General features: G+C 41.6%; 1 protein-coding gene across 1 annotated transcript in view; it reads right to left on the reverse strand.

Moving 5' to 3' along the window:
- The window catches only part of YTHDF2 (YTH N6-methyladenosine RNA binding protein F2), a 29,457-nt gene extending 17,248 nt beyond the window's left edge, over positions 1–12,209 (reverse strand). The window contains exons 1-4 of the mRNA NM_001076253.1: positions 12,009–12,209; positions 11,486–11,510; positions 10,838–10,917; positions 6,285–7,871 (exon numbers count right to left, since the gene is read on the reverse strand). Coding sequence (NP_001069721.1) covers positions 6,285–7,871; positions 10,838–10,917; positions 11,486–11,510; positions 12,009–12,035 — 1,719 coding nt within the window. The 5' untranslated portion in view covers positions 12,036–12,209. The remainder of the gene's footprint in view (positions 1–6,284; positions 7,872–10,837; positions 10,918–11,485; positions 11,511–12,008) is intronic.
- Between the last annotated feature and the right edge of the window lie 797 nt (positions 12,210–13,006).

A 13,006-nucleotide genomic window follows, 5' to 3' on the forward strand; every position in this document is an offset into this window, starting at 1 on the left:
ATCCCAGCAATTAACACAAACACATTTGTTGAAAGATAGATACAAACAAAGGGCATGCTTCAAAAAGTTCCAAATTCAGCGTCACCTATCCTCTTTTGGTCCTCCTTTAAGAAGGCTACAGAGAGGCATTTAATCTATCCACAAAGCAAGGAAGGTGAGTAATACAAATAGAATTCCCTCAATCCTATTAGCAAAAAGACAAGTAAATTTATCTGCAAGACAGAAAACATAGACTGCCTTAGAATTTTACAAAACATTCAAGTTTGCCATCCTGATTAAAACAGGATGCCCACTCACTAGTTCTGAAGAAGTAATTTAAAAAAACAGGAGTGGGATATTGTTAAATGGAAAGAACAATACTCCCTGGTTATTTATTTCTTAAAGATTTAATAAAACAATACATGTAGCTAAAGTGATGGCTTTTTCCTTTCTGATTTTTGCATCACCAAAACTTTGATATTTTAAATTTTTTTCTGAAGTTGAAAATGAAGTCAATATTTGTAAACAAGGAACTGAATGTCCAAGTTAAAGGGTGAGGGGGGAAAATGAGAGCTGAAAGAAAAAAAAAAAAAACAACTTCCTTATAAAGAGAAATATTACTTGTGCCAACACTACAGTAAACCTAGATTTTTTTTTCTTTAAAAAGGAAACAATTATGTGGTAATCACCTCTGTTTCTTTGCTAAGTCTTTATTACATTTTAGATAAGCTTTTCATTAACACACAATAAATATATTAATAACTACCCAGACACCTAATCTATACTAAGATCCACTGAGAATTCACAAATCCTTTCTGTCATCTATCTTCTTCTAGCCTCAAGCCCTTTTTTATATTTTATATGTAGTTAAGTATTTAAGTCAGAAATTATAGAACACAAACAAAAATAAGGTCTTCCAAAAAAGACCTCTTTTGTATCATCAATTCCTCTCCATGAACCTCAAATGTTATCAAGCCACCTAACTCTCTCTTCCTGGAGAAGGAAATGGCAACCCACTCCAGTATTCTTGCCTGGAGAGGAGCCGCCTGGCAGGCTACAGTCCATGGGCTTGCAAGAGTTGGACAGGAGTAAGCCACTGGGGAGAGAGAGAGAACCCTCTCTTAACCCTCAATTTCTCTGATCTAAACTACCCCATATGTGAATCTTCTTTACAATTTATCTAATAAAAGTCCTTTGGGTCTTTTCTTCAAACCTTCCTGTGACTAAGACTTCATTTTTAGAAAAGTTCTCTCTTTTATTTACAAAAATTTTCCTCCCTATAACCTCTATCCATTGATTCTAGTGCTGTCACTGACATGAAGAATAAACCTACCAGAGTTTTTAAAAAGTTATATTCCCCTTCTAAATCACCTCTACTAAGCTAAACACTATGATGAGAAATAAGACATAAGATAACATGTCTAAAACACACTGTGAGAAGTGAGCTGAGAAGTGAGCTGTATACATACAGTAATAGTACAGGTCCACCTTTACTTCTACAAGTTTCCCACTGCCTTTCATGTGAAGGTTACATCAGGGACCTCCTCCAACCTGATTCAAATTAGACCCTACCCTTCATACCTGTTTTTTTAAGCCAACTTTGTATCTATCTCAGTAGATTCCTTCTACATCCAACTAAATGCAAATCAACTCCCTTTTCCTCAACTGATCTCCAAACTTCCTTACGAGAAACACATCTGACAATCTCCAATTAGACTTCTTCTTGAACTATACAAGAATTCCTATTCCAAATTATCTATACAGACTTGAGCTGTTCTGAAACTATGTTCACTCTTTTCAAAACATCTCTGGCTATCCTCTACGTATCTTTTAAGGCACAGCTCAGAGATCACTTCTTCAAGGATTCTTCTATGATCAACCAACCCACACCCCAAACTGGGTTAGGCAATCTTCAAGCTTGCAAACTGGCACTCTGTGCATACCTTGAGAAAACACTTTCCATTTTGTACTGTTACGTGTCACTAATGTAAGGCTCCCTGACAAGACTCCTCCGATTTTTCTGTAAAGTCTAACACATTGTAAAATTGTTCAAAGAAAAGATAAATAACTTCATCTCAATTCTTACACACCATAATAAATTTTCATTACATCCAAACACAATTAAGTCTCCATTTTTAAGTCCTCTGCTTAAAAATTTGAATCCTAGGGAGGAGGGTTCAGGATGGGGAACACATGTATGCCTGTGGCGGATTCATTTCGATATATGGCAGAACCAGTACAATATTGTAAAGTTTAAAAATAAAATAAAATTTAAAAAATAATAATAAATAAATAAAATTTAAAAAAAAAGAAAAAGAAAATTTGAATCCTAGAGGTAAAGAAATCCTACTATTCTCACTTACTAGTAATGGAATTTTTTAATATTAAAAAAAAATTTTTTAAAACCTTAAGCCGTTGTCATTATAATCACATTTTCTCTAGATCTGTCTCTCCTAAATTCCCCTGAGCTTTCCAGTTAAACAACTGGATAAACCCTTACCCAGGTAATCTGGCTGAGTCTAATGTTGGGCTAGGCTTTAAGAGAATTACACAGCCCTTAGTCCCCTCTACTAGACTATCATATTTGTTGTTATTGTTTAGTCGCTAAGTCATGTCCAACTCTTTGTGACCCCACGGACTGTAGCCCACCAGGCTCTTCTGTCCATGGGATTTCCTACGCAAGAACGCTGGAGTGAGCTGCCATTCCCTTCTACAAGGGAATCTTCTCGACCCAGGGTTCAACCCCACATCTCCTGCATTGACAGGCGGATTCTTTACCACTGAGCCACCAAAAAAGCCTATCTTATTTTTGCCTAAAGTTAAAAGGCTAGAAAGATAAAACCAAGCCAACTATTTTATGAGGTTTATAAACAAAGTCATCACTAATGCAAGGAGCAACTCTCCCTCTATCCCAGACTACTCCGAAGTTGAGATAGAGGGAAAAACTGACTGTCGCTGCCTTTTGAATATCTGACAGAGCTCTCTCAACAAAAAAAATTTTAAGAAAAAGGCTCATGGCAATGTATAGCACAGCCAAGATCTTCAAAAAGCATGTACTTTGACCCAGCACTTAAGGATAGGTGTGAATCAATATTTATATCTTAGAACGTTACAGTGAGTGAGTGAAAGCCACTCAGTCATGTCCGAGTCTTTGCAACACCATGGACTATACAGTCCATGGAATTCTCCAGCTCAGAATACTGAAGTGGTAGGTAGCCTTTCCCTTCTCCAGGGGATCTTCCCAACCCAGGGCTCGAACCCAGGTTTCCCATATTGCAGGCGGATTCTTTACCAGCTGAGCCACAAGGGAAGCCCAAGAATACTGGAATGAGTAGCCTACCCCTTCTCCAGAGGATCTTCCAGACCCAGGAATTGAACCGGGGTTTCCGGCACTGCAGGCGGATTCTTTACCAAGTGAGCTATCAGGGAAGCCCCTTAGCATGTTTACAACAGTGTTATTTTAGCCGGGAAAAAAGTATAAAGAAGCTGACATACTCAACAGGGACTGGCGAATTACAATAAACCTTTGATAGAATACTATGAAGCCTTCAAAAGTGATGTCACAGAAGAAATATTTAACAATTAGGGGCAAGTTCTAAACAAATGCAGAGGGGCAAGTTCTAAACAAATGCAGAAAGAGTTTACAAAACAGTATCCGAGGAAAGTAAACCACATACCAGAAGTCACTAAAATTTGCTGGAAGCATCAAGCCAGACAGCTAAGAGATTCGAGCCAGATAGATCTTGAAAAGATTTTATGATATTGAATTAGATCATGTGACAGAACAAGGCAAAAATGGGTGTAGTTCTGCTTCACTGTGTTCTGCCAAGAAACATGCCCAATCACAGAACTTTAGAACAGCTGTGACATCATTTTTAGGATGAAGTATTAAGTATTTCCCTACTGACTGAGTTACCATTTGGTCAAAAGATCTTTTGCAATCTTGTAAATAATACCAAGGCAGACACACAAACACCCCACTTAAGGGAGTGTACTGCTTCAATGAGCTATCAGTCCCATTCTCATGAAACTTGTTTTATCTTGGAAGCCTAACAGACTAAAAAGTACAGTTTACAGTCAGTTATGTAAGCATGTTAAAGAGTAACAGTGGGCAACACTGGAGTAAGGCAATACTGACTGAAAGCGTAACTGGATTCGGAAGCAATCGTAGGGACCTTCCTGAAACCTCAGCAAGTTTTTCTTACAGAAAGTAAACTAAAAAGTAATCTGACACAAGTATAATAGCTTTTATTTTTATTTTTGGTGATTAGTTCACCTGAGAACAATTAGGATACTCATTCATCAAAAGTCTTTATGGAAGATCTATCAGTTACCTTAACAAAGACCTTAGCTTGATTACTACACTCACTCTTTGAAAATACAAGGCTGGTCAATGTATCTTACACCTTCTTATGAAGTTTTATCATTCACTGAACCACTCAAGTGAATTTAATACTTGATAAAGACTGAACATAAGTTAACAATCCTCAAACTTGCTACTTCAATTTTAAACAGCTTCCCCACTAGTTCTAATATACACAGAATGATCTTAACAGTTACGCTGTACATTCCAAAAAATAGTCCTGTCTTTGCCTTCTTACTTTTAAAACCACAAAATGTAGAACAGAACTTTGCAGATGAAAGCAAGTAGGTTCTTAATATATAAGACACTATGCATGTTCCAAGAGATTAAACCAAGCACCTGGATGCCCCTCACACACATTAATAATCTGCTCTGCCATTACATGATGCCCCAAAAGCCACAGTCTCCTCTCTTGTTCCTCCAGAAAGAGAAGCCTGTGCAGACATACTTAGAGCCTTTCACAAGTTTGGCAAAAATAATCAACTATCTTTTTTCTACAAGATTACAGAGAATTTTAAGTTAAATTATTAAAACTCTAGGAAAGGAGCAAGTTTTTTCTGACAGCCAACTTTTCAGTAATCTGGCTCTATCTCCACAATACTTCAGCATCACTGACAAGTATATCTTTATTTCTTATTTGTCTGTATATATAGGAAGAAAAAAGTCAACCATCCTGTTTTAGGCAACTACAGACCTCTGATTCTGTATTATGGAGGTGGAGAATCTACCTGAGCAAAGTTATTCCTTTGAGCAGTCCTCCTTTACAGAGGCAAAAGAAGTGCCTCAGGTCCTAGATCAAGTACAGAAGATCCCTATGAATTAATGACCAATTCAAGGAGAATATATTTACATAACCGTTGCTGCTGCTAAGTCGCTTCAGTTGTGTCCAACTCTGTGTGACCCCATTGACGGCAGCCCACCAGGCTCCTCCATCCATGGGATTTTCCAGGCAAGAGTACTGGAGTGGGGTGCCACTGCCTTCTCCATGTAACTGTCAAGTTTTGTTTATTTTACATTTGAAACTAACCACTCAGGATTCTATCATTAATGAATAAAATTTTAAAGTATTATCTCCTTGCCATTATCTTTTCACCTACTTTCTACATTTAAATATGTTTAAGTTCTGGATAATACATGATCTGCCCTGACCAGTATTTTATCATTCGTTTACGGTCCTTACACACTCAATGCACAGGACCAACTCTTTCAAATGTATTCAACCTTTTAGTATAGATCTATTCCCCATCACTCTGTCCAAGATAACCACTTGTTACAGAGAAACAAGAAAGTGGATCTTTAGGAATACAGCAAAATGTTAAGAGCAAGAGGCCAGCTTTTTCCAACCATCTGTTTTTCAAGTTTTATAAAATAAACAAACTTTTCTAATGGGAAAAATATCTTGGAAAAAAAAATGATTAAGCAGAACACTACAAAAGATAGGAATAAGGAAGAAAGTTCTGAAAAACATCCTCCTTAACACTGTCAGTTGTCAGCAGGCAGGCAGAAATGTCAGGGCTTGGTGACTCTTGAAAATAACTAAGTACCCAGCTAGGCCAAAACCTGCAACAGAATTTTTATCTTTTTCTCTGCCACATTACAGCCTCAATCTTTTCCTACTTTCAGTTCTGTTTCTTTCACTTCAATTACTCCCTTTGTGTACTTTTCAGATTCACTCTTCACCTGTTCCTGCATAGTCAGTTTCTCTATGGTTTCTGCTTTCCTTTAACTTAAGCCCACATTTCTGTCCCCTATTAATGTTCCCACACTCTTTCACACTAAGGTTCAAATAATAAGACCAATTATCCTCCCATAAAGACTTGAACTGTTAAATGATACTTGTGTTATTTACAAAGCTTTTATTAACGATTCAGTATTATACTTCTCCTGTTCTCTCTAGTTCCTTCTCCTTCCCTTAAAGTTTTAAGAAGGGTAAGCTGGTTACCTTTTTAACACTTTCTTCTTCCTCTTGGCGTTTCTCATAGTGTGAGAAGTCATCAAAAATGGAAGTGGTGTGCTTGTAGCTGGCTATGATTTTCAACACCTGCTTAGCTTTTTCCAGAGGCACTTCCTGAGTGTCCCTGGAGTTGGTCACTGGTTTATTCTCGTTGTTCTCTAGGCGAATGTGTCGCAGTTGGCTATTGGGAACGTCCTTCACAAAAATCCACCTGACATCAAAACGGCCCTTCCATTTGTCCTGGGACCACACACCTGCACATGTGTTGTAGTCCACAGCAGATTTCATTTCTGCGACACCACAGAAGTGTCCACTGCCGTTGACACTGAAAAGTAAGTAAACGGGGCCTTTCCCGTTCATGGAGCGATAAGCAGCATCCAGTCTCTTGTTACCATGCTCTGTGCTGCACCAGATATTATACTTAATGGAACGGTGGATATCGTCCTCGGAGTAGCTCTTAATGATGAAAACCCGGCCATGTTTCAGATTCCAGTCAAAATCCTTGGGGTTATAGTTATTAATGGACCGAAGCTTCTCCAAGACGGGATGAGGTTCTGAAGGAGTAGATCCAGATCCAGCCTGAGTCTGTCCTACTCCATTACCATCCACCCCATTATGACCGAACCCACTGCCACGGTTCCGAGGTGCTACCCAGCGGGTTGGCTGAGCTGCCTGCTGCTGCACTGACAGCTGAGCAGGCTGTGGTGGAGGTGGAGGCAATGGCTGCGTCTGTTGCCCTACTGATGCCTGAGCCACTGGTGGGCTATTGTTAGCCTGCTGACCTACAGGCTGCGGAGACCCTTGGGTTGGCTGCTGACCTATATTCTGAACCAAAGCCTGTGAGGGGGCTTTTGCCACAGGACCCTTGTTATCCCAAGTTCCAATATCCATGTTATGCTTTATTGGGGGTGGTGGAAGACTTGACCCTGCAATGCCATTCTTGGTCTTCAACTTGGGTTGCTGTTTCGCAGGCTTGCTAGCAATATCAGCCCAAGATGCTGGTTTTGGAGGAGCAATGGTAGCTGGAGGCAAACTATTGGAAGCCACGATGTTACTAGTAATGGACCCACTACCAACAGCAGAGCCTACAACTTTTGGAACATTGCTTGCAACTTCTGTGCTACCCAACTTCAGTGCTGCCATCCCTTGGTCTATAGTATTCATGCCAGGAGCCTTATTGAGGGTCTCACTGGCAAAAGCTGACTGTCCATCAATCATGGCTCCACCCAAGGAGCTAGGTGCATAAGCATAATTGCTACTATATCCAGAACTCTGAGTAGACTGTCCCTGAGAACTGTTATTTCCCCAGGCTGAGAAGTCAATCCCACTGGGAAAGAAATTAAAACCATGCTGACCAAGAAATGGAGTGCTACCCAGGGCTCCTGGTTGTCCAAACATTGCATCTGGTAGAAAGTGAGGCTCTCCGTTGCTGAGCTGTCCATAAGAAGTTAGATAGGGCATGGCTGTGTCACCCCCAGTAGACCAAGCAGCTTCACCCAAAGAATAGGAGAAGCCAATGGAGGGACTGTAGTAACTGGGTAAGTAGGAATCTGACATGGCAGTATATGCATTATTCTGTGGAAGGAAAAAAAAGGCAAATTAGAACTAAACAAAAAAATAAATAAAACAACCAGGACATTTCCTCTCCGAATTATTCATACAGTACAAACATTTCAGCCATTACCATAAAAATGAGTGTTTTTTTTTTTTTTCCAGATGGTCTCTTCCCATAAACTTGCTGGCATTTTTATAGACTAAGATATTTTGGTTTAATCATTGAAGTGTTTAAACATTTAAAACTAAACTGACATACAGTGAACACAGGCCTTAGCTTTTAGTGCTTCAATTCAGAAAAGGGAAAACCCAGCATCTCACCAAGTGCAAGTCCTGTTCTGTGAGAAAGAATGTGTGCTTAGCTGCTCAGTCGTCTCTGACTCTTTGAGACCCCATGGACTGTAGCCCACCAGGCTTGTCTGTCCACGGTGATTCTCCTAGCATGAATACTGGAGTAGGTTGCCATACCCTCCCCTCCAGCATATATTCCCAACCCAGGGAGAACCCATGTCTCCCACACTGCAGGTGGATTCTTTACCAGTTGAGCCACCAGGGAAGCCCAAGAATACTGGAGTGGGTAGCCTATCCCTTCTCCAGGGATCTTCCTGACCCAGGAATGGAACCAGGGTCCTCCTGCATTGCAGGTGAGTTCTTTACCATCTGAGCTACCTGGGAAGCCCACTCTCTGAGGATACCTTTATTAAAACCACTATCTCTGGACTGAAGGAATGGGAATACTGACAGAACAGAAGAATATTCAAAAGAGTTTCCTATTAAAACTGCATTGTATAACAAATAAAACAACAAAAAGAACTAGAAATTTCAATTTCTATCCCCCAAATCTGTGCAGCCATTACCCAACCATAAACCAAAAAGAAAAGTTCAATACATCTAGTTTATAATATAGCTTTCTGGCAGACCATTTGAGAACATCAGTAGACGCCACTATTTAATTATAACCTTAAATTTTAAAAAATGAAAAAAAAAAATTATAACCTGGAAAGAAAGTGCACAGTGGCTTCCAGAGGATTCAAAACTAAACAAGTATTGCTATTTGTTCTGTTTCATCTATAAAAGTAAAGGCTGTAGCTAAAATGTACACTTAACTTTTCCATTAAAAACAGGAATTAATTTCTAAAGGCATGGTACAGTCTGTATCTTTAAAAAAGGAATCATCCTTGATAATAACAACCAGAAAAAGTTTTACCCAACTAGTCTTCATATTAGAAAACATTACATTGTAAAAACATTCTTTCATCTGTGCTGACAGTATTTTAACTTTTTTTTAAATAAACCCTACAACTCACAAAGTAGTCCCTTAAATCAAAGTAACAGATACATACAATTGGTTTCTATACACCCAGAGTCAGCTCAACTCAAAAATAGAGTGCTTTATCCTAACTTCAAAAGAGCTCTGGTATCTAAGACTCCACTAACTAGTCAATAGGGAACGTTGTTCTTGATAACTATTAATATGCTAGGTCTGTATTAGTTTGTATTATCAAAGCCAAGAGTACTTCTCCCTGGCCACTAAAAACACATCTCTTGAAGATTAAATTTTTTAACTAATGCAGTTTACTTAAATAGTGGTGCTTTTCTCAACCAATTTAAAATTTTCTTTTAAAAAACTAAGTGACATATACCCTCAAGTTTACAAAAAATCTAAGTCTCAAAGATAGTGTTATAATTTTAACAGCCCCAAATTCATTATAAATAAGAAATTCAGTCTACACTTAATACATTAAGCCTGAAGAATTATTTCAAATGTGATAAAAATTGGTTAATAGATGAAACACTCTTGACAAACTACAAAGATTCTTAAATTATGTCTTCTCAACCAAAATTTATATACCACCCCCTAAGTTTTTCAAGACATTTAAGTTTTAGCTTTCTTTGTAATAAAACAAATGCACTCATTATCACAGGTTATATTATAACAGCTGAATACCTACACCTGATCTGGCAGGTTCCCACATGCCCCTGAGCTCAAAACTGAATTACACAATGTTTCACAAGAACTACCTAGAATTATGTTTCCAAATGCTCTCACTCTCCCTGTTATGATTATGTAAGCAAACTACTTCAATAGCAGGAACCCAGTGATAGTTCATTCCTCTACTTCCTTCCCTACTTTTCCTGATTAACTGGTTGTCTTCTGTAAAAACTTTTCCCCAATCACTTACTTAAGTGGTTTCTACACTTTCAATGCAGAAACTTTTACATAAGGAATCAGAGAGTTTTACCTAAGAATTAGGCCCAAACATGCACTCTCACTAACATGTCAAGTTATTCCAAACTATTATATACATCACAGAGCATCTGTTCAGAATTTATATAAATGTTCCATAAGCTTCTCTATCTTCTAGGATATTCCGAATGAGTTACTGTCAATTTTCCTTTTGGCTAATTAGTCTGGGGAGTTATATTTATTAGCTACAACATTGTGGCTGTGTCTTTGGGATTCAAAATACTAATACAAAGACCTGCCAAGTCAAAACATTTTGTGTGCACAGGTCATGTTCATACGTGAACCTACATGCAACTCATCTTCACATGAGAAGATAATTACATTGCAAAAACTGAATTCCATTATTCTTGATCTATCTTTGCGCTGAACACTATGTTATATCACTTTAAATCCATTTTGTAAATTCTATAGCTCCCCAAAGAAGCCAACGTGAAAAACGTTTTAGGGGTGAAAATATTTAACACAGAAAAGTACTCTTAAGTTTCACACTGTTAGATTCTTGGTAAGGAGGAAGAACTACTCAAACAAGTGTTGCTGTTAGTACACTATAAAATGTCATCAGTACTAGCCTCAGAGAATTGTTTGCTGACAATAAAGATGAGAATCTTAACAGCCTACAACATCTGTAGCAACTTTTTAAAAAGTCGTCCAGTGAAAATTAGATTTATTGATAGAGCAGAGCAAAGAATAAACGTATACTACATCCTACGATCAAGCATGTAAATGGTTAACTACTCACGGGCCTTGCCTGTGGACTCAAGTAAGGTTCAAAATCATCATCGTTTAATCCATCCTTCTGATGTACAGATCCATTTTGTACTAGAGGAAAAAAATTCCAATTAGGAGTGTCTCAATCGTACAATCTACCTCCCAAATTAATCCAATTACCTCCTAACAAGAGAAAAACCTTACTCAACAGAGCAAGTTTGTATTTCAGAACGGTAAAGATGAGAGTGAATGCTGAGCAACAATTCAGTGAAAATGTCTCCCTCCATCCAGAGAAAGTTGATCTAAAAAGGTCATTTAATTGGCTCCTCTAGATTTCAATTCCCTCCCGCTTCCCCTCCCCCACCACATGTGAGTACTTCCAGAGTGTGATCCACGAGGATGAAAAACAAAGGCCTTCTAAGACCTACAGGAAACTAAGGACCTGGAACATTTCAAGACCGATTCCACCCCCCACTTCTAATGAATTACTCCTTGTTCACTAAAAAGCTGTTCGTCAGCTGCAGGAACACACCGAAAGGGTCAAACACTCAAGTGTGTGAGGCACCTGCAAACTAAGCGGCTTCCGAAAGGTCCTCTCCCCGGGGCGCTTCCCGGAGACCCCGCCCCCCCACTCCGGGTCCCCCCGCCCGCCCCGGGCCACCGGCGGAGCCGGGCTCACCTTTGTTTCCTTGACCTTTTGGTCTCTGCAGGCGAAGGAAACGTCGCCGAGCGGCAAGTCGTCCGAGGAAGAAACGGAAAAGGAAAGACAAATTAAAGCCGGGCCCGAGAAGGGAATAAAGGCGCAGGCCTGAGGAGCGGCGTCAGGAACGGGGGTGGAGGGGAAGGCTGAAGATGGGAGGCGGGGGAAGTGCGAAGCCGGAGGGGGCCGCGGAGAGGAGCCGGGGCCGCGCCACAAACACTGCGAGGGGGCCAGGGCTTCAAGGAAGGGGAAGGAAACAAGAGAAAAACGAGGCCCTCTGAGAGGAAGGGACGCGGCGCGGCCGGCGGGCTCCGAGGCCCGGGGAAGAGCGGGGAGAACGGGCCGAGGGCGAGGCGCTGGGCGCGGCCGGCCTGAGAGGCTCGAAACCTGGCCCGCGAGAGGCGCCGCCTCGCCTTGGCCCGACTGGGGGCGGCGGGTCCGGGCCTAGTCAGGCTCCCTCTCGCCTCACACAATGGCCGAGGCATGCGGGCCGGGCCTGTACCTGCTCCAAGAGGCTGCTGGCCGACATGGCTCTCGGATCCTCGCGGGGGAAGACGGCGGCAGACTCTCCTCAGGGCGGCGGCGACAGCGGATGAGCCCCGGCGACGAGAACAGACGGCGCGGTGGCGGCTTTTGTCCCTGACACTCGGGGGCCTCGGCGGACGCAGCGGAGACACAGCGCGCGGCTCGGGCTCCGGCTCCGACTCGGCGACGCTCTAGCCCGAGAGCTCAACGCCCGTCTCTATGCCTTTACGCGCGCGCTCGCTCCTCGCAGCCGAAATAAGAGCGCCGGGCGGCGGAGGCGGTCGGCGCGCGCGGCGCGACGCTGACTCTCACATTCACTCACCCACGCGGAAGGGGCCCGGCGCGAAGCACCCCGGGAAGGCAGAGGCGGGACCGCAGCGCCCTCTGGTGGTGTGGAGGAGCGGAAGCGGCGCGCGCGGCCTCCCCGCCCCCACCGCTTTGGGATTGGGGCCTAGGAGGGTGGGATTGGCGGCCAGGGTTGCACCACGAGGTTTTGACTAACAGCTGGAGCTGAAGAGAGTCCCTTTAGCTTGAGGAAGCCCACAAAAGTTGGTTTTTCGGGGAGGAAGCGACCCTCAAAGGCTGAGCGACCTTAAACCTGCTTCCCAGTTCTGGATGGCACACTCCCCCTCATATGGGAGGGAACACAAACGGGAGTCACAGGGCCCTCAGGGAAAGTTCAAAGGGACCCTGTCTTGAGAAAGAAAGCCCCTCACCTGGTTATTCTCTTCTGTTATCAGGCTACAAGAAAGAGTACCCAGAGAACAAAAATATTCACAAAAAATCTGATCCCCTGAGAAAGAGATTTACCATTTGGCGGTTGCAGGCAGGAGAATCTACAATTCTTTTTCAGGAACATCGCTGGCCCCCATGATAATCTGTTAAACTGTGGATTTTCTTTCTAAGGAAAACACACCTCGCACAACTACACAAAATTTTACTGATCTTTCAATGAGCCCTTACCTGGAGAAGGAA

Source organism: Bos taurus, chromosome 2 (genome assembly GCF_002263795.3).
Source record: "Bos taurus isolate L1 Dominette 01449 registration number 42190680 breed Hereford chromosome 2, ARS-UCD2.0, whole genome shotgun sequence".
Classification (NCBI taxonomy): Eukaryota; Metazoa; Chordata; class Mammalia; order Artiodactyla; family Bovidae; genus Bos; species Bos taurus.